The sequence below is a fragment of the Periplaneta americana genome, chromosome 4, assembly GCF_040183065.1.
Source record: "Periplaneta americana isolate PAMFEO1 chromosome 4, P.americana_PAMFEO1_priV1, whole genome shotgun sequence".
Taxonomy (NCBI): Eukaryota; Metazoa; Arthropoda; class Insecta; order Blattodea; family Blattidae; genus Periplaneta; species Periplaneta americana.
Genome location: NC_091120.1, coordinates 133,472,853 through 133,496,629, shown reverse-complemented (window position 1 = coordinate 133,496,629; position 23,777 = coordinate 133,472,853). Strand labels below are relative to the sequence as shown.

The following is a 23,777-nucleotide window of genomic DNA, read 5'->3' as shown; positions in this document are numbered from 1 at the left end:
ACACTCAACCAGGAGTAAAAACTGCGTTACAGAAACACTACAAATTTACAAAGTACACACAAAACTGAATAAGATAATAATAATAATAATAAAATGTAAACAACAAATAAGAAGAAATCAGACATAATATATAACATAGAGAAGGAAAGAAAAAAGCATAATAAAATGTGAACAGCAGGTCAAAAATAAATGAGGCCTACAAAGTATAAAAAATAAGACAATTATTGACAATAATAATAATAATAATAATAATAATAATAATAATAATAATAATAATAATAATAATAAATAAGAATAGTAATGATAATAATAATAATAAATAATAATAAAATAATAATAACAGGCCTGATAGTAATAATAATAATACTAATAGTAGTAATAAAATAGTGCAGTACAAAGCATACAATGAATACAATATTTTTAAGTATGATCCCAGGTGGTAACAGGATTTTTTCGTTGCCAAACTTTCAGAACGGCCCCAAGGTTCACTCAGCCTTCTATAAAATTGAGTACTGGGTCTTTCCCGGGGGTAAAAGGCGGTCAGAGCGTGGTGCCGACCACACCACCTCATTCTAGTGCCGAGGTCATGGAAAGCATGGGGCTCTACCTCCATGCCCCCCAAGTGCCTTCATGGCATGTTACGGGGACACCTTTACCTTTTACCTTTACACAGTAAGGAAAATTATGTTTACATATAGCTCAACTTATCACATTAGAGATATACCCTTATCGGAAAATATGAAAACAAAAATATGAAATAAGTTAAATATCACTAGAAAATAAAAAAAAATGTGAATACGTGGAAACATGCAATACAACACTTGTCATAATAGTAAGTTAGTTTGGCAACTCGTCATAAGATAATTTTCTAACTTGGATTTGAAAGATTTCAATGTTCGGCAGCCCTTGACTTCAGGCGGCAGAGAGTTATTAACACGGTGAAATAAAAAATAGCTTTTTTATCTGCCCCATGAGAATGTTTGCTTGTTAGTTTGAAGGTATCCTTGACTAAATTATCGAAAAATTCATACGCAACAACAATACTATATTCGTTCGCTTCATAACAAATGTGTAAAAACGGTGGGCTGGAAGACTTTCATTTGTCCTCTTGAATCACCACGCTTCAAGGATTCAATAGACAGGTTTTTTGAAGCACGTCGGCCACTATTGTTTAAAGTCTAATGCATCACTAGCGACTAGAGTCTACTAACTTCACTGTAAAATAACTCTGCTTACTGGAATTCACAATAAGCTCAACATATTGCATTAGTGAATAAAGTCGATCTTGCCTCCGCAAACTTCGCTTCAGTAAACAATCAAAAATGTCTATCATTCGGGAGGAAACAATGCCCTCTTTGAGAGAAGTATTGATTGATAATTTGAAACCGATTAGTTGTCACCAGCCTAAAAAAATCGCAATATTGTATGGTTACTGTTTTGTCCGGGGCAACTGTCTGAAAGTGGCACTCCCTGTGGCGACAGACTAAAGCACAACAAAACAGCACATGTCTTTGACATGAGTTGTTTCTGCGAGCTATTTCAAAGGTCTCCAAATGTGAGACGGCAATACTAACATATGTGGTTTCTGCATGGAATGATAGCCCTATATCAACAGTCCATGAAACTCGAATAAACTCATTTCGGCACAATGCGCTGTTTCTGCAAACCCTGGTTCAACTATAAGAAAGACAAAAATATAAATAAGGAAGGAAGAAAGAGAAGAGATGTAAAAAAGCAAGTCAGAATTACCTACACAAGACATACAATAAAATTGAACAAAACGAAAGGTATAAAGTAAGAGAGAAGGAAAAAGTGAATGAAAGAAACAGAAAATAAAGAAGTGGGTCTATATAAAGAAGAAAGAACTATCTGCCCAAGAATTACAATAAAGGAGAACAAAACGAGAAATAGGAAGGCAGGAAGAAAGAAGAAATAAAGAATGAAAGAAAGGATAGGGGGAAACATAAAAAAACTCAGAATATCAAAAAATAAATACAATAAAGAAGGACAAAAGTAAATTCAACAAGAAAGAAACAAAGATAGTTAAAGTAGAAAAAGAAGAAAGTAGAGGAAAAATATGAATGAAAGAAAGAAAAATGAAAAAAAGAAAACAATTCAGAAAGGAATAATGAAAAAGAAATGGAACATGCAGTAATAAATAAATACTAAGGAAGGAAAAGAGAAAGAAATGAACAAAGAAGACAGAAAGAAAATAAATATAGATTGGTTAATTGATTGGATGACTGATTGATTAGGCCTAATTGATTTATTGAAAGCAAAAAAAAAAGAGATCAAAATAAAGAAGGGAATAAAAAATAAAGGGGAAAAGGAAGAAAGGAAGGAAAACAAGAAAAAGAAAGAACGGTTAAAGAAAGAAATGAAGAGGATAGACAAAATAAAGAAAGAGAGACTAAAGAAATTAATAATGAATCAAATAGAACGAAAGAGTGAAGAAAAGAAAATGGATGAGAGAATGAAAGATACGAAGAAAGAAAAAAAAGAATAAGTAAACCAAAGGAAGGAGCGAACATTGAACAAACTGAAAAAAGAAAGGAGATATAACGAATGGAAGGGAAGAGGAAACAAGCATAGTCTAGTATACACAGTCACGAAGTTTGAGTTGTGAGGGTGCTAGGAATAATTGACTGTGCTGGTACTATTTCGCATTGTCTGTAATGGAGCGATATTAGCGATCTAGTGGTTAGCAACTATCTATGGATGCATATTTACTACGTGTTGAGCTTCGTGATTGGAGATACTAGATTGTGAAACAAGTTTGGAATAAAGAAACAAATGATGGAAGAATAATTCTCGATTTCTACATAAATTCGTACATTATTGAGTCATTATTCTTTTACTCACTTCCAATTCGCATTTTATTAACTCATTTATTCATGATTATATCATTAACTCAACAAATCATAACTCATCAAGTAATTAAGGTATTTTATCTTAAATCTCTAATTCGTTAGCGGATTTATTCTTAAATTACTCACTCAGTATCTCATTTATTGCCAATTCAAACATTAAGTTGTCTATTCATTATTTAATAATTCATTAACTCATTCATTATGAATTCAAATACGTATTTAATTGCCCGTTTATTCTTAATTTTAACATGCATTAACTAATTTAATATTCTTAATTATAACCTTCCTTAACTCATTTGTTCTTGATTCATTTATTCGTTGACTCATTTAGTCCTGATTCAGTCATCAATTAACTCAATTATTCTTTGTATAACACTTAATTTTCTCATTTATTTTTAGTTCAATCATTCGTTAATTTATTGAATCTTAGTTGCATCCTACATTAAGTAATTTATTTTAGTTTATCCTTTCATTAACTCATTCACTTTTAATTAAATTATTAATTAACTCAAATATTTAATTTCCATCATTGATTAATTTACTTGGCTATTATTCCTTCAACCATTCGTTAACTCATTAGTTCAATCATTCATTAAATTATTTATTTTTAATTAAGTCACTATTAACTCAATACTTTAATTCAAACATCCATTAACTCGTTTCTTCTTAGATTATATATAGTATATAAAACAAACATCTGTCCACAAACACAAATTGTTCGTTACTCATGAGATCAAGAACGGAAGATGATGCGGCTAGTAGTGCTTACATTACATCAAGCAATAGCGATACTAGGGCCTAATGGAAATGTAAGCAGACGTCAATAATTGCTAGTGATTCGTCATTTGCTTGAAAGTGAGAAGTTAAGCTTTTAATTAAAATTCGTACCAGATTAAGCAGTTATTAATATTTATTTTATTAAAATACTTGGTATATTTTAATTTCCATACTCATATTGTTGCTAATGTTTTTGGCATGAGTAATAACCTGGCTTATCTGAGCGATATTTATAATAATCAGCAGCCGCAGTCAAGGTCACATTCCTTCCGCTTGTCTTCTCCTGTGTAACCAATAATATGTAGCTTTATGAAACAAGTCAATGGCGGTCCTGTTGCGTACCCGTTTCTTAGGTACCGGTATTCTAAATCTTAGAATACCCAATCCATATAAAACCTACCAGTACCTACGTAACATCTTCATATCAGTCGATCCTTGCAATCTCTGTTATATGTAAAACATTTTCCAATACTCTAACTAGTCATTAATATACAGAGTGTTAAAAAAAAGTATCCAATATTTTAGGAGGTGATAGAATGCATCAAAACAAGAAAATAATGTCTAATAAACATAGATCCTACAACACATACTTTCTGAGATCTGAATACTTGTTCATAGGAGGTGCTCAATGTGACGTCCATTCATGGCAATGCATTTCTCTGCCCTACAATACAGCAGAATACCAGAGAATCACACTGTAGTTGACACTCCTGGCATGGAATAACGATACGTTGCAAGGAATACTGAAAACAAAAGTCTGGTTGCGGATATGAGCGGGGTTCACCAGAGATGATGTGAATTTTCGTAATCAGCATGTGTAGGATGATTAAAATCCTCATGAATTTGAAGAAACAAGGCATCAGCACAGATTATGAATCTGTTTTTGGTGCAGGCGTTTTTGGTGATAGATTAATAGGGCCATACGTGCTACCACAGATATCGTTATCAGGACTTTCTCACCAACGTATCAAAACAAATTTCAAAGAGTGCGTGAATCCTTACGCCGAAGGGCAGAGGAATTCATTGCCATGAATTGAGCATCTCCTATGAACAAATGTTCAGATCTCAGAAAGTATGTGTTGTAGGACCCATGTTTATTTAGAAATTATTTTCTTGTTTTTATGCATATTAGCACCTCCTAAAATATTGGACACTTTTTTAACATCCTGTATTAAAAAAAGCAAACCTAACATTTTACTTAAAACTTACAGCAATCTCTTGTCAACTCTACTTAACTATACATAGAATGTACTTTTTTTTTCAAATTATCTTTACACAATTCCACAAAATTTCTTATAGCCTAATCTATTGTTTAATTACAGATATCTTCTTCTTTAAATAATTATGTTAGTTTAATCTTTCATTAACTTACTTTTAATTCAGCCACTTATTAACACATTTATTATCAATTGAATCATTTATAATCTGATTTATATTCTTAATTAAGTAATTCACTAATTATTCATTTATTCTTAATTATTGTGTAATTAATTAACTCCTTATTCTTAATTAAATCACTTGTTAATTCGTGTACTCTTAATTCAAGCAATGGTTATCTCATTTGCTCTTAATTCAATGAATCAATAGTTCATTTAGTCTTAATTTAGCCAGTCACTAACTCGTTTATTCATAATATAACCATTCATTAACTTACTCTTGCACTCATTTGAGAAGGTGGTAAAATCATATTAACATTCTTTCCAAGACGCACGAGAAAGCTTCCGTTAGGAATGCAGAGGCACAAAGCGGAAGGAGGACAAGCAATCTGGAGAAACGAGTCCTGCGAGAGGTTTCACTGTCAAGACCAGAGGTCATCACTCACCACCTGCACATATCTATTTTAGGGGGAAATCCTTGACGAGGGGACCAAAGTGCGTGCGGCTTACAACTCCTGTCTGCCCAGACGTCGCAAGAACAACCCCCTTTGCTAGTAATTTATGTATCACCCCACAACAAAACCACCCTTCAAGCTCAAGAAGGATTATACTGGTCTAAGATCCAAGCACACCCTCCATCACTCTGTCCGAACCCAACTGTCTACTAAGCAACGAGGTAAGATGTTAGAAGATCAAAACATGGCTCTTCAAGGACCTTTTCAGGCATGCAAAATAGGCCATTACGGTAGGGTACCCCAAGATTTATGTTGTCGTCTGAAATAACTCCTGTTTCATTATTATTATTATTATTATTATTATTATTATTATTATTATTATTACAGTGCTAAAACGTATCTTTTATAAAAAGGACACCTGCACAAACGAAAAGAAAAATTTGGGAACGGAATGATTTCCTATGTAAAATAATACTTTAAAACATAAAACTGCCTAACGCGAGAACGGAACCTTTTTGGGCACCATTTAGGTAAAAAAAAAAAAAAAACCTGACTTAAATGGATAATTTTAAGCGTAACTATTGCTAAATTCTTTCGATCATTTTTAATTTTGCGATAATACTGTACGAAGCATGACAATTTTTTTGTGTGACTGTACATGCAATGACCTGGAAAACTTTAGCTATTAATTGTCAGGCGTTGGGGATGAAGCTTTTCTAACCATGTCACTATTCTGTGGTTATTGTCAAGGACCCGGGCAGGTTACTGACGTCCTGTACCGTTACTTCTTCCAACCCTCTTGCTTTTTCTTTTATTTATTCTCAGTTTTGTGCTAACAAGCCAATACAGTGATAAAGGACAGTGAGAGTAGAATAAAACTGTGAATAATTGTAGTATAGTGTCAATTTAGTTTCACATTTTCGTTTATTTATTCTGAGTTTTGCGTTAATATACCAATACAGTGTTAAATAACAGTGCGAATAAAGTAAAATTGTGCGATTTAATAAAAAGCCTAGATGACCAGTTCTGTCATAGAAGAGTGGGCTCATAATTTTAACGGAGCAATTAAACGTCAAGGTCGTAAAGTCATACTGTTTTTAGACAATCCTACCTGCCATCCAAGGATTAATTTGTCTAACGTGAAGTTAATCTATTTTCCATCAAACACAACTTCTGTTACACAACCGATGGATCAGGGCGCAATTTACACTCTGAATTGATGCAGGACGCGAAGGAAATCTTAAAACAAAGTCGCGGCAATGCACTTTAAAGAAATGTGGGAGTCAAGAAACTAGTACGCAGAGAGAGGCTGCAATTACGTTAAGTTAATAATTATGAAAATAAAATTCACTTTGCATGTACTGTAGTAACTTTTATTTCAAATTATTTCTTCATTGTGTTCTTCCTACGGTGAGCATATTGCAGTAGTCTATTCTTAGTTTTGTCAAAACTCAACCCTTTGTAAAACGAAAATTTGTGAGAACGGAAAAACATTTTTGGAACTGTCGCGTTTCGTTTTAGAAAGATTTTACTGTATTATTATTATTATTATTATTATTATTATTATTATTATTATTATTATTATTATTATTATTATTATTTGCAACGTTTGGTATCGGTACACATTCTATAAGTCATGTAAAAATGTATTAAAAATGTATGGAACATATGTTACCAATTTTGTACAAAAATGATAAGAAAATACATTAGACCGACTTTAAAAAGGCTGGACGCTTAAAAACGAGTTTTATAGTACGGTGTCAATCGAGAAGTGATCCTGTAGGTTAGTAACAAATCTGTTAACGGTAGCTCAACGAAAAAATCTAGCAACTTGTGTATTACAATACAGATGTAATTGACTAACTTCGCTTATAATAAATACTGTAACTATCGGCTCCTGAAAATATACCAGGGCATTTTTTTACGAGTTCATCGTAAATACGTGTAATAAATGAAGATTCGCTCACCTAAAGTGTATTGCATTGCCAGGAAGTATTGAACTTCACTGAATGGAAGTCAGCTGTGCATGAATGCTCTCACATTAACGGCCCTTCAGCCTGTGTTATCTGTCCATACTACCCAATAAAAATTTCTTCACGCTCATTTTAAAGGATATATACGCATCACAGTTGTGAACGAATTATTAAACTAAATAAAATTTGCAAAACTTTTTGTGCTCTATTTTTTTTAATGGAGAATATTTACATAATCCATTATCTATGATGAAACAATTATTATACATATATATTAATATTTTATATGCATTCTTTCGCCTTGTGAACTTTCAAGTCTGTTTGGCATGTTGTCTGTAAGAGTTCTGCAACGCTTCCAAATTTCAGTGTCTCTGTGCAAAACAGCTATTAATGATTCTATGAGCCCAACTTTAGTGGTAATGTTGAATTTCTTAAAACCCTTCTTAACAAAATACAAGAAATTCTCAATTGGGTTCATATCAGGGCTCTTGCCTGGCCAATTAATTGTTTTATTGTGTGAACCCTGAAGAAATTTCGAAACTTTCTTCGCTCTATAGCATGGAGTAAAATTTTGCATGAATATACAGCCATGATCACTAGGAGTATATCACTGTCTTATCAGCAGCAGAAGCGTAGTCTGCCACAATAATTTTGAACTAGTAATAGAATTGGTGTTGTAAACATTATGGGCTCATATACAAAACAATAGAATGTTATAGTTCCTCACGCCAACATCACTAATTAACTTATGGTAATTTTCATTGACATACCCCTTCCTGGCCACCAAAAAATAAGATTAATAATATTGATAATTCTATTATTATGTTGATTTTAATGATGTTGCTTTGAAAAAGAAAAAGTAATGAGAAGAATGATTATGCAGTGTAAAACTCACTACAGAAGACAGCTGAACAGAGGGAGCAGTAGGACGATATCAACATGTCGGCGAAACACTTCTCACACATATATGCGCCAAACGTTTTTATACGCAATGTATGTAATTTTATGTTTAAAACTTTACGAATCTCTCAATTCTAAACATTAGCTCCAATCCTAATTAATATGATAAATTTAAAAACGCAGCATATTAATAATAATGACTATAACTTCTTGAAAAGAAAAACCTTAGTGCTTAGTTTATTTTACTTTATGCTCGACCATGCCGAAATATAGTAATTATACACCTGGTAGTAGCCCTTTAATGTACCTCATTAAAGTACACCTCTTCATTATAGTTCAGTTGTTCAGCCAATGAGAAATCACCATTGTACCATTATAAAACCGCAAGTATCCATTATTCTCGGATATGCAATCGAAAGACAACTATCGAAACGTCACGGAGGCTGGAAATCCAATACTGTCGCAGAAGGTTATGTTCTGTTACTATAATAATTAGCGTTAATTGTAAATAATATTCAAATAAATTCAATTTGTCATCTCGTTTTTCAATTCTAAATCAATTTCCAGGTTATACCAAGATTAATGTTCATGTTATTCTCTAGATTTTATCAAGGTCAATGACATTCGTTCCTCGGAAAAAATCAATACTTTCGCGTCTGCGCACATCTCACAATTTAGGTCAGTTCCCATCCTCACTTAGATAACCATAACATGAATACTTATGAATAATTTCAAGTTAGAAATATGGTCGAGCATAGAAAGTCGTATGAAACTTGCCTATAATGGTAATTAAGACGCTCGTATGAAAATTATGAAACTCGCTTGCGCTCGTTTCATAAACAAACACACTCGCGTCTTAATTACTACCATTATAGGCTCGTTGCAAAATGTACAATTTTATTACACCTGAAAATTTTTAAGGTTTTAGCGAGACTAGCGAGACTCTTTTTTTTTTTTTTTTTTTTCGTTTTATGTTTGTTAGCTTGTTAATTCTGGGATCAATTGAAGTGATAACCAAACGGAGACAGTCAGAAAGTTGCAGGGCATTCCTCTATTTCGTTTTAAGCAATGTCAAGGCAGAAAAATCAGTTTCACAGAGATACGTGGTGGAAAAACAAGATACCTGATTGTTACTTCATGTATATTTAGATATTAATTTTTAATTATTATCCAGAATTTCGAATTACTCAAAGATTTAAAAGTACTTTTCGGTTGTTCATCTGATGATAATTCAAGAAGTTTAAGGTTTTCTTCATGGGAAAGGGCTGTCTGTGTTCAACAGAAGGGTGTACAATCCACATGTTTTGTTGCAGTCGGATTGCAGGAATTTTTATGGCCGGTCATAAACAGCGATATTCCTTTTCCCTAATGTTGAAAGACTTATAAGTCTGAAGAAATCTTGATCATAAAAAATAAGTGGCTTGGTCACTGACATTTGCTACACAAATGTTAGATTTTAGAGACGATCTGAATCTGCACTTTTCGACACAATCATGAAAATTATTCTTTTAAGAATATTTTTACTATAAAATATTTATTAGTGAAAAATGCTTGGAAAATTAAAATGAGAAATTCCACGAGAATAACTAGTGGCCCGGCGCACAGTGTGCAATTTTCCCGATCTAGGTTGACAAAAATCAAATTTCGTCTTGTTTAGTTAGAAATATGTGAATATGAATCCATGTTGTTTAACATTTAAAGAATGTTGTGAGGAATAGCTTCCACAGTTTCATTAGTGGCAAGTTATTTTTAGAAGGGTATGAACAATGAGTTGTTTCTAACACTTCTCGCTCCTGTTCAGTCGTAGACAGGGAGGCTTACTATGTGAGTGAAAAAGAGCCAATTGTTAGTGATTTATTATGTTGTGAGACATGGAATCTGTTCAGATAGGTAAGTTCTTACTAATGTATCTTCAATTTCAAGTTTGTAAAGTATTTTCTCTGTACAGTACGGTTTAAATATTACAATGAAAAAAATATATTTTTCAAAGTTCTTTAAATATGATATAAGTTTTAGTATAGCCGATCACAACAATTCGGTTACAACAATTCTTTTACCATTTAATACAGCATTATTTAGAGTATTGAATTCTGGTTTTAAAGTTTGCGCGTTTTTGTGCATTTATTAGTAATTAATTTTTTTTCAGTGGTGGGGAATACGGTAACGAGGGGGCAACTGTCTCATGTTTGGCTTAACAGCAGAAAAGAAACGTGGAATAAGGAAATTTCCAATCACTGTGCGAGTGTTTTAGGCCTATAAAATTACTCAAATGACATAGAACATCAGGTATAAAAATATATTGGACACATTTTTATCTAATCATAACACACATACCGTAAGTCAGAACGGAAATCTAGCAGCAGGGCAAAATTAATAACTACTCTACATTCTAATGGATTGTTATGGAACTTTGTACAGGCCTTACAGGCGGCACATATTGTTTGTGTACAAACTCTGATTACGTTTGAACAAGAAAAGTGACCTCTTTATAGTCGATGCATATAGACAAAATTAATAACCTCTCTCCTATCTAACAAATTTTTACGAAACATTGTACGGAAGTTGCAGGTAGAATATATTTTTGTCTACAAAGTCTGATTATGTTTATAAGAGAAAAACTGCCCATTTAGGAGTGGTGCATTTAGACAAAATTAATAACTTCTCTCTTATATAATATATTTTTAATGAAACTTTGTACAACAATTAGGTCTACAGGTAACGTACAGATGTAATCAGAGTTTGTAAACAAAACATTTATGCTACCTGTAACTTCTGTAAAAAGTTTCATAAAAATATGTTATTTAGGAGAGAAGTTAATTTTGTGTAAATGTGCCCTTATAAAGAGATAGTTCCTGTTATGGAACCGTAAATATAGTTTGTATACAAAAATATATTCTACCTGTAACTTTCGTACAATGTTTAATACTAATCTGTTAGATAGGAGAGAAGTTATTAATTTTGTCTAAAATTATCCTTAAAAGGATAATTCCTCTTACACAAACGTAATCAGAGTTTGTACACAAAAAATATGTGCTGCCTATAAAGTCTGTGCAAAGTTTCATAACAACCCCTTGAAATGTAGAGAAGTTATTAATTTTGTCCAGCTAGATTTGCGTTTTTGACACTGTGCGGCGGTTGAGAAACACTGGTGTAGATGAAGAGGCGAGAACTGGCATATGATCTGTGCAAGAGGAGAAAGAATCATGAATGAGCAATTGGAAAAAAGTTTGTTTTATGATGGTTAATATTATACGAATCAACCGACATGGAAGTCCATCCCAGACTACAAAATATCTTTCCCCTCCATATCCATTGGCGAGACAGCCACGACACATGATAAGGAAATAGTACAGGTCTTGTCTCCTCTAGTGTATTTTACTTCTTAAATAGTTTTAGATTATGTAGCTGGTGAAATAAGAAGCCCTATTACATGCCGGAGAAAGTTTATTTAAGAAATGACGAAAAGCTGATAACCAGGCTTAGCATCCGGGTCACTATAGCAACCAATGTACGCACAACTTGACTATAGAGTTCCTCGAACATAGCAGACAGAACAGCTGTGAATGTAAACAACGACGTCAATATACTGCGTTATATTCTACTGTTAATAGTACAATCTAGTGACGGTGCAAAATGAAGTAGGATACATACCTCACAAGTTCTCATGTCCCTCGGCGACATTGAAGTCGTTAGCGTTACAATGAACAACCATGTACATACTTGCAACTAGTTCGAAAAAACTGTTCACTATGAATTGCAAATGCACTCTAATGGCCTGAGTCTGTTTCGTAGGAAGAGACGGAAGAATACTGTATTAGTACCTCTGATCCCAAACCGGATTGTACACTAACGCACAGGTAAACAACACTCAACGCGCCACCTTACTTCATCTGTACTCCGTTGCACTGTAACTTCACTTTTAGTAGGTTATTTTACGACGCTTTATCAACATCTTAGGTTATTTAGCGTCTGAATGAGGTGAAGGTGATGATGCCGGTGAAATGAGTCCGGGGTCCAGCACCGATAGTTACCTAGCATTTGCTCATATTGGTTTGAGGGAAAATCCGGGAAAAAAACTCAACCAGGTAACTTGCCCCCACCGTGGATCGAACCCGGGCCACCTGGTTTCGCGGCCAGACGCGCTAACTGTTACTCCACAGGTGTGGACACTTCTGCATAACACTGCAGCAGGCAGAACACAAAAACCAAAAAATAGACTGTTTCTAAAAAGTCTACTTGTGCTTGGGTTCGTGGAAATATCAACCTTGATCTCCACCTTGAAACTGACCAACCAGCCGTTCTTCTAATACTACGTCAGGTAAGATATTAACATATTCTCTTTACGCCTTGAAATCGGCTTTTACCTGAAGCAACTGTAAGACACAAAATCCCTGCCTTGTATCTGGGGATTTATTACAGTGGTGGCAGGCAAGGCAGAGCGCTTTCCATGTGTCGACAGTAAAGTGATCATGTTGAGTGTTATGTGTGAAATAATTGTAAAAGGAATCTGGTATCCATGGAAGAACTAGGAAGCACTTCAATACTTCTTAGGAACGCAACTGATCTACAAAACTACTCCTACACAGTTTGACGACGATGATGACTATTACAATGAGGATAATGATTGTTGATTCATTCGTTCATTGATTGTTCACTAAACCCAGCATTCTCCAATCTTTCCAATTTTCAGCCTTTCCCTGTCTCCGAATATGATCCACATATCTCAATGTCGTCTCTCATCTGATATCTTCTTCTGCCCCAAACTCTTCTTCCGTTCACCTTTCCTTCCAATGCATCTTTCAGTGGGTTGTAACTCCTCAGCCAGCGACCCAACCAATTCCTTACGATTACTAAAAATATAGAAAACAGCTCAACGTCTAATGTTATATCATTCAACTGATAAAGTGTCTGCTTTATGCCCGGTCTATAGTGAGGATTACGTAATAGCAGTTCGTAAAAGGTTAATTTGGCCGTCTCTTCAGTGTTGCCAACTAATAACAGATATCACCAAAGAGGGTAAAATCACAATGACATGTACAATAATAATAATAATAATAATAATAATAATAATAACAATAATAATAATAATATAGTATTAACAATAACGATGACTTCCTAATTTACTTATTTACTACATCTCATCTTTATGTTGGGAGGTATTTTCTAAATGGTTCAATAATTTGTGAAAGAGTAGACCTATATTTTCCACCTGGACCTCTCGCACATTATGTTGGAAATTAGTAGATTAATATGATCTAATATTAAAATATATTTTGTCTGACAACATGAAATTCATTGCTTTGACTAAACAGTTTACGATTCACGAGACCTAACCTAAAATTGTATTTTATTTCATCACGTGAAATGATTAGTACAAACTCCGAAAACCGAATGCCACATTAAAATGTAGCCTATGTTTAAAAATACTTACTTCTAATAATTTTTCTATTTTAGCTATAATTGCTGTCGTCATGCGCATTTTCTATCGACCAAGTCCACTCCTGTGGAGTAACGGTCAGCCCGTCTGGCCGCGAAACCAGGTGGCTCGGGTTCGAATGCCTTCTGCCAACATAACAGTTCGAAAATCACTATCAGTTGTAATATTTCTCAGTATCGAAATTCGAAACGAAGTTGGCAAAAGAAAATTCAACTTTCAAACTCGAATATCACCATAATCCACTAGCATATGTAGTAATGGGGGAAAAATGGTTAGGTTTCACCCTTAGAGTATGAAGTAAGCTGATCCGGACCGTAGATGAAGTTCATCAAATATTAATTCATTAATTTAATGTTCTGCCCAACAGCAATTCTTTCACTGCAAACCTAGCTTTCTCCAATCTTTCCTATTTTCTGCCTTCCTCTTTGTCTCCTCATATGATCCATATTACTTAATGTTGTCTATCATCTGATATCTTCTTCTGCTCCTAACTCAAATATATTGAAACGGATATGATTTTTATTGAAAATCCATTATTGCAAAATATATAATATTCATTTTATCCGCAAGAAAAAAGTAACACTAAACAATTAAACGTCAGGTAAAAAACTAGCCTTTCAGGGTGTGAAAAAGGATAGTTCCTTGCTACCAATTCATTATTTTAATATCTGTTAAAATAAGAAAATAGTATTGAAGTGAAACCAAATTCCATCAGTCGTGCAACAAAAATAAATACATTTCTTTCTGCAGTTGAATCTCTAGTAGTGAGTTAAAAGGAGAAGCTATACTTACTTAACTACAAATGGCTTTTAAGGAACCCGGAGGTTCATTGCCTCCCTCACATAAGTCCGCCATTAGTCCTTATTCTGTGCAAGATTAATTCAGTCTCTATCATCATATCATACCACCCTCAAATCCATTTTAATATTATCTTCCCATCTACGTCTCGGGCTTCCCAAAGGTTTTTTTTCCCTCCGGTCTCCCAACTAACATTCTATAAGTATTTCTTGACTCATCCATACGTTCCACATGCCCTGCCTATCTCAAACGTCTGGATTTAATGTTCCTAATTATATCAGGTGAAGAATACAAAGCGTTCAGTTCTGCGTTGTGTAACTTTCTCCATTCTCCTGTAACTTCATCCCTCTTAGCCCCAAATATTTTCCTAAGAACCTTATTCTCAAACATCCTTAATCTGTGTTCCTGTCTCAAAGTGAGAGTCCAAGTTTCACAACCATAGAGAACAATCGAATATAATGTTTTATAAATTCTAACTTTAAGATTTTTTGACAGCAGATTAGATGACAAAAACTTCTGGACCGAATAATAACAGGCATTTCCCATATTTATTCTGCGTTTCATTTCTTCCCGAGTGTCATTGATCTTTGTTTCTGTTGCTTCAAGATATTTTAATTTCTCCACCTCTTCGAAGGATAAATTTCCAATTTTTATATTTGCATTACGTACAATAGAGAAGATGGCCTCCATATATGGAGGTAACTGCGAATATATTGAATAAGCAGTCGTAGACAGCCGATAAGGGCTGGTCCTCCAGCTTGGGTGTTGGGCGAAGGCCTAACAAAAAATACAGCTTGTTACGAATCAATACAAGAAGCCTCGGATTGGGACTTATTCTCTGGCACGACCACAGCAAAGGAAACTAGTCTTTATAGAACAGGAGAAGTAACATTAGTAGCAAAAGAACTAGCTAGAAGAGACTTCGTGGGAGTACAACAGGTTAGGTTAGATGGGAATGGCATATCACAAATATGATATTAATTGTTCTATTATGGGGAAAGAAACAATAATCACCAATTAGGAACAGGAATCTTTGTTCTTAAAAGAATAAAATGAGCAGTAAAGAAGGTCGAATTTATCAGTGACAGGTTATCGTAATTAGTAGCTATTTAATGGTAGATGTTGCGAAATCATAGTTATAAATTTTCACGCCCCTACAGAAAAGAACGACGACCGTATAAAGAATAGCTTCTATAAGGAATTGGAACACACTTTTTATCAGTTATCTAGATATCACATGAAAATTTTATTGGGGATTTCAACGCTAAAGTCGAAAGGGAGGATATTTTTAAACCGATTATTGGAAAAGAGAGCCTACACGTAACTAGTAATGACAATAGAGTTAGGATAATCAACTTTGCGACATCAAAAAATTTAATTATCAAAAGTACACTATTTCCCCATATGGAGAAGGAAATAATCCACAACACAGAATTTAGGAAAATATTTTGAAATTGGAAAAGAATAAAAAATGTATATCGGGAACAAGATTCAGGGCATGAAAAATTATAGTACACAAACAATAGGCTGGTCCAAGCATATATTTCATTACCTGGACTGTGACATTCCCTAACTAACGAAACTCAAAGACAATAATATTGTAGAAATTACAAACAATGAAAACACTCATATGTCTCACTTCGCTCAAAGGCATTGCAGAACTAAGGTAAAGTGGGTGAATTTTCAAGTTTAGAACAAAGCAAGAGCAGGTTGGCAGCAGTTTGATATGAAAGATAATTAAAATTATTAACATTATTTAACTTCACATGTCTTGAAAATGAGCAGATGAAAATATTTCAGTAAACACGCGATAACTATGACATATATCTGGATAATACTGAAACAGATGTAGTACGGTATAATTTTATTTGCAAGTTCTTATTATTATCGTCTTTTGTTAAGTTAATTGAAGGGTTCAGAGCCATAGTGGGCCAAGCGCCATATATTACAAATGGAGAAAATTAAGTGAATTAAGTGAATACCATAATTCAATGAAACACATAAAGTATGCACATTAAAACTAAATGATATTTCAATCTTCATTAAACTTTGGTATTTCGTTTTTAATAAATGGCGCTTGGCCCACTATGGTTCTGAACCCTTCAATTTATACAAGCTTTAACATTTATGCTCATATCGCGTGTTGAATCTTAGGATATATCATTAACCCGGTGTTACTATTGGTGAGTTCCTGTTTCTATTGTCGTGCATAATTATAGATGACTTGTGTTCATAGAACTGATTTTAGATTATGATTATATTTATAATACTGGTGACTGAGGAGGCGATGAATCATGTTAATTAAATTTACAATCCGGAATTTGCCTTTGTGATTGAGAGAAACCACGAAAAATCCCAATCAAATTTAAAATACATGGAACCGCCCGGATACGAGTCTAAAACATTACCGTCTAAGCCAGATTGCTGGAATTATTATTATTATTATATTATTATTATTATTATTATTATTATTATTATTATTATTATTAATTCCGAGTTGCATAATTGAAATTTCTAACCCAGATCTCTAGTCTACCATATGTTCGTTCGTTAAAGACGTGTTCAGATAATTAATATGCTGTATTTAAATAATAACGTGCAATAAAATGCCGCAGCGGACACAATGATCTCGCTGGATTATGTTAACTCAGATCCAAAATTCTTGCCACCTGTGACATTGCATTATTAATCAAGATGGTCACAGGACAGGGAAAACACGTCTACGAGATAACAATTGCATACATACCTGTACTGACATGTCATGCCGTAACCGAAGTCTCTCCAGAATCCCGTGTCACGTGATATAACAAGTTGATCCGTCTCGGGCGGCACCTCCTTACCCTGGAGAGTGTACACGACGTGAGGATTGTACAGGCTGAAAACCACTGGGTAATACACTTTACGTCCCGGTTCTGTGTTCCAGCGACATCTGTCCAGGAAACGTGCACTGAACACCACATCCACATCACACATAAAGAGAAGAACATCTCCGTTGTGCCGGCTACTTAGGGGGCTATTTGATAGTCCTTGCTGGTCCCAGTCCCTCTCGGCACCGACTCTCAGCCCTTTACCACGAGAAAAAGTCTCGTTTAAAGCCAGTAATCTTAAATTATTGCTATTACCACCACTATTTTTGGTCATCAGAACTCTTGACATGATACCACGAGCTTCCGCCAAGCCTTCTTCCCCAAAATAAACAACTGTCAAATGTACTCGTCTGTCATTTTTTAGGGCTATCTTGACGAATTTATCCATGAAACTCTGAAATGTAGCGGTACGTCCCGATAACGGGAGTATTATATGGATCAACTCTTTGTCTTTCGCAACTGGGAGTGTTTCTGTTGAAATTGTCTGCAGGGGTGCAAAAGGTCTCATCAGAATTACTTTTGTCACACCGTTCACTGATGGCACTTGGTCCATATGACTTTTATTATTAGTGTTAATATTTTTAGTCCTAAAATACATTTCATATTGAGTTCCCGTAGTGGGTTCACTTCTGTAGAGTCCTTCCAAAAAATCGTCTAATGTATAACGATTTGGTGAATTTTTAGAGTTTTGATTATGGTGATTATTGTTTGTTAGAGGTGAGGGGGTTGTAACGTTCTTGTTTAAGGATTCGAGCGCTTTCACTAGGGCTTCTAAGAGGTCCTTCCTCTTGAACCCAATTGGTTTCTCTACCACACGTTTGCCGAGTCCCAGATCGACTGGATAAACCCGGCTGAAAGTGAAATGGCTGAAGGCTATCAGCTCATACTCGTTGTTGAGGGGCAGACCCCTGGAGATCTCTGCAAGGCTGAGCTGGCGCCGGATGTAGGAGACGCAGTCTCCGCTCCCGACCCCGGAGATACCCTGCATCGAAGAGGAGGACGATGATGTCAGGTTGAAGTTGAGGGTCGGCGTATCTTGAAGTTGCTGTGAACCCAGGACTGACGGACCGATCCCGTTACCTGTGGCACAAGACAAAAATCTCATAAGAAACTGTTTTAGCCATGACTTAATGTAAATTTATCCTCCTGAGTTCTGAGAGTATAGTATACTATACCGTACTTCATACATGATTATGATATAAGAAGTAGAGATCCGAAGTATAGTATAATATACCTGTATTTGTGCCCTAACTGTAACTTTCAGAATTTTTTTCAGCATTTTCCCTCATGTCAATGACTTTTTTTTGTAGTGTAGAATTATATTGAACTTTAAAAATAAAGCAACAAATGTTTCAGGACTCAGAAGGATAAGTATATATTGATCACATTTATTATGTACCAGTAGACAATTATTACTGGCCTATAATTTCAACAAAATCATTGCAATTATGAACGGAGGAATATTAATAATTTTACATGATATGCAACAGAATATGTGGGGCCTCCGTTCAAAACCTGCTAAATGCATAATTTTAGATATTGAGAAAAAGGAGAAAATTATATATCTCAGTAACCATGAACAATGTAATTCCTTTGAAATATAGGTTTGTAAACATGCGTGCTCTTCTATTAGAACCCATACTGTCAATATATTCATTCAATTAGTTTAGCAGATAATGATGTTTTGATTGTACATTAACTCAATTATGCAAGATTTCAAACGGAGTTTCTATGAATCATCATGAATAAATTAAATTTGCAACAGTTCATTTTAATGAAAGACATAATGTGGTTAATTGTAATACTTTTCTTTTATAAAACAGTACTATTTCTAACACTAGAAGGACCGCACCTCTCATTCTGATCAGTAAGCGTCCTTCAATGCTTCACATATCGCGTAGCATAATTATGTTAGCGCCTCTCTCTATTGAATTACTTCTATACAATTTTGATTATTAAACTTCCCAGAAAAATTTAAATCTATACTACAAATGTGAGCAGCATTATAAATGTTTCTAACCTAAAGGATCGCCACAGTTCATTTTGACTGATAGCAGTTTCACTGAATAACTCACGAATCAGTGATTCTCACAGATATGTGTATGTGGTATTATTATTATTATTATTATTATTATTATTATTATTATTATTATTATTATTATTATTATTATTATTATTTTATAATCGAATATGCAATTTTGAAAAGAGCACATGTCAAAATTTTTGGCTTATTTTTCCACTGATATGATACTCTATGTCTACACATCTTTTGTGCGAAAAGAGCGCCCAACTTGCATCCCTATACTCCGCTGTCAGAAATGCTGTCCAATAATAACTGAGAAAAAGGCACAGTATATCAATCTCATCAAAAGTTCGAGTGCTACGAGTAAATTTAACATAATATGAGTAAAAACATAAGACATAATCAACTTTAAAAAAGATCTCATCTCACCTTTAAAATTAAACGGCTTTCTGTGAGAGACTATGGAAAACAAGTAGACCTACTAAAAGTCCAGAAAGTAACATTTCAGCATTTCAGTTATCCTCGTTCTATGAATTTGTATTTACCCAAGAAAAACCAGGTCAAGTGATCGAAAAATAAACATAGAATGATATTACTGCAGAAATTTTCAATATTTCAAAAGTAAAATATTGTTGCGCTCCACTACCTAATAATATAGGCTATTCATCTCACAATGGCAAAGTACCAATCAACCAACTAAAAATAGCAGGCATTCCAAAAGTGAAAAAGTACATAGGTATCTTCAGAATTCAAAGAGTTTTACCAGGAAATATTGCAGTGGCCATCTGCGGCGGCCGATGACATACCAGAAGAGGAGTTCTGATCGAGTTTTGTAGGTTATATTTCTTCAAATATTCATTATCATCTATTACTTGCCAATGAAAACATATTTTTTGTATATTATTCCTTGTGTTATCATTTTAACTATTTTTGTTTTTAAATTTTTGCTTATTTATAAAAACACTGTCCATGCATTTCGAAAAGTCACATCTCCAAACGAAAAACGCCAAAAAACATCGTATGATAATAAATATTATATCTTTTCTTCGTATTATGTTGTGTTTTGACGCTAAAATGCTAAATTTAAAGTTTTGTTGTTCAGAGTACAACGGTTTAAATTAAAACAGTTTTTTTTTAATTCCTGAACATTTTTACTTTTCAGAGACATATCCTTTTCGAAATTGCACATTCAATTATAATCCCTTGTATTTTCGTTCATTATGATGACAGAATTATATTTTAATCTGAATTTCTGTTTACATAATATATACCGTACTTCAAAATCTGTGTCAACAACACTGCAGGCTAAATCGCCCCCGAAGGTGGCGGAAGGTTAAGGCTCCCACCTTCGCAGACAATCAGCAGGGATCCCTTTACCACCAAAAATATACTTCTGGTACTCATTTCAGCTAGAGACTGAATAAACTCCAGGGTGCGGTCGAAATAATTATATAAATGGAGAAAATCCATAACCCCATTGGAAATCGAACCCGCGACCTTTCGGCTTGCAGCGTTATTTCCCCATTCATTCTTAGTTACTCATTGTGTCTTTACAAATGTTAGCCTTTTGTTACTTAGGTTATTTCAAACTTGTGCACAGTTTATGTTCGTAACAGGACTCGATTAACATTTGTATCAGCACGACGCCGTGCTTCCATGACGTTAAAAAAGAATTAATGTCCATGCCCAAGACGAGATTCGAAGTCTCGATCGTCGCTTCATGCTGCAGCTTTATCCGTTTCGTTCACCGTGACCAGTAAAATTGTTAGACTAATGTTATGTAATTGCCGTTCTGCAAATTTAACTGTCTCACAGACACGTTGTGATTTATTTAACCCGATTGAAAGATTTTCGCGGTTCTGGCCTCAATTATATCTAAATTCAACGAATGTGGAAACACCTCCTCTAATTTTGTAGGGCCGGTTATTTCAAAGCGAACTTCACCACGTGTCAATGCGAACAAACGCTTTCAATTCCAAACGCGTTCAAGTGTTGAAGCAGTACAGTGTCAAAGCCAACGGAAATTACCTGCCACACGATAAGTTTAGTAACACGACAGTCAGCTGTCAACAACTTTTTTCGGTTTAGTCACGTTACTTTGACACTGTTTAATATTGGCCAATACAGAGTAGCCTTCATACACCGACAAAGACCAATTTTACAGCCTGATGTTCAGTTTATAATTATATTCCAGAATAAATGAAGTATTATATACAGGATGATTAAGTAAAATCGTGGGTAATTTAAACAGAAAATAGGGAATGCTCTACAGAATATTTTGAGTTAGAAATTTGGTATCTATTATATCAAATTAAGTTTCAACATGTCTATTGCTATCGCTTAATTTTCAATATTATTTACACTTAACTTATTGTTTATAATTATTTAAAATTTTTATTTACACTTTTATGCATTTGTCATTTACATTTTAAACTACTTTCATATTATTTTTAAATGTGAGTTAACATATTGTACGTAGGCCTACTGTCATTAACTCTTATGGTATGAAAAGGTCTGTTGTTGAGTGACATGTTTTGTAATTTGACAATGTAAATACGAAAGACAGAATCACCTAGTGGGCGATAGGTAAAAAAGGACATGATAGTTTGCCTACAAGTAAATAGTTCAATGAAACTTTAATTGTGAATAGTAAATACAAATAATAAATATATATTTAGTGTAAGTACTAAAAGTATAATAATAATAATAATAATAATAATAATAATAATAATAATAATATAATTTAATAATAATAATTTATTTTACTTTACTTGGCAGAGTTAAGGTCTTAAGGCCTTCTCTTCCACTCAACTAGATCTACAATTAATACAAATGCATAAGTAACAACAATAATAATAATAATAATAATAATAATAATAACAATAATGATAATAATAATAATAATAACAATAATGTGAAATGCTATTATTGAAACTTTCGTGGAAAAATCCGAAAGTACCTTTTTCGTTTTTTCAACGAAGTCATATTTTCAGTATAGCCCTTACTTTATACGTATAATGATAATTGAAACCTATGAGCAGAGCAGTGTTTTTATGGCAATAATTATCTTAAAATTTCGCGCATCATTTTTAAAATTTAGTTTTCTGGTGTTGAATAAAGTAAAAAATATTCGAAATAATGTCGCAGTAAAATAATGTAGGGCTTATAGGTGCAATAACCGACCACCAAATTTGCTTTGACGTTAAGATCAATTTAAACACATTTTATAAAAAATAACAACAAATCCCATGGCTATGGTATTGCACCATATGGCAAGACGCACTTACTTCGGTTTTTCGTCCCATTCACATACCATCACTTCACTTTGGAAACCAACTTCTAAACATACCAAATAGAATGAAAACAGTGTCATTGACTGGAGTACGATACCGTTAAATTCTGTAATTGAAACATCCGGAGTTGTTTGACAAAGCACTCATTATCTGAAGTACCGTTAAAATCTCTCTTTTACGATCATAGACACAGAAACAATGTCCCCAAGCGGTGGTCAAGTTATTAACTGGGATGAAAAAGGACCTTTAATCAATGACAGTGACTCTGAACGTATCTGAATAAGAGAAAGTCAAAATGTTTAAGTACGACACAAGGATATCCACGGAAAAATTAGCTATCATTTGCTTTAGAGTAAAGGAAATTAAAAACACAACTAAAAATCATTTTGATCGTTTATCGGAAGTACCAAAAAAACGCGACTCTACGCATGAGCATTCAATGATGCCTGTTCGATATAAAAATTACTTAAATACAAAGTGTTACTTATTTCTCTCCAATTGAGGCGGTGGCTGGAAAAGGGGTACATAAGCAGAAACCGTGTTTTGAGATACAGAGCTTTGAAGTTTTATTTTCTCTGTAGAGAAATAAAAATAAGTATTATCATGATCTCAATCTCATAAATTATTACTTCAACCTTTACGAATTACTATATATTTGTTTTTATTGGGTGGGTATATATTAAAGTGGTAAAATAATTTTATAAAATATTAGCGGTATGTGCCTTTTTCTGACCATCTGCGAAAGGTACGAATTAAGCAAGCAACATTTGCGTAAATATTAGTTTAATACATAAAAGAAGCACAAAACACAAGAGTTTGAATAAATTGACAAGAGCATGGATTATACTATAACCATTACTTTACATATGAAGAGATCGCGGGAAAAACAATGAATGTCACATTTCTGTTAAGGATTAGATAATGATCTAATTCAGTCTATAACTGCAAGATGTATTGCTGTTTCTATAGAAAATAAAGGAAAGGATTACTGTATTCGTGGTGATAATT

General features: G+C 33.8%; 1 protein-coding gene across 3 annotated transcripts in view; it reads right to left on the bottom strand.

Annotated features, from left to right (window-relative positions):
- The window catches only part of Csgalnact (Chondroitin sulfate N-acetylgalactosaminyltransferase), a 1,311,749-nt gene that overhangs the window by 668,208 nt on the left and 619,764 nt on the right, over window positions 1-23,777 (bottom strand). For all 3 annotated transcript variants that reach the window (XM_069823988.1, XM_069823987.1, XM_069823986.1), the window contains exon 3: window positions 17,333-18,533. In XM_069823988.1, the coding sequence (XP_069680089.1) occupies window positions 17,333-18,533 (1,201 nt within the window). The remainder of the gene's footprint in view (window positions 1-17,332; window positions 18,534-23,777) is intronic.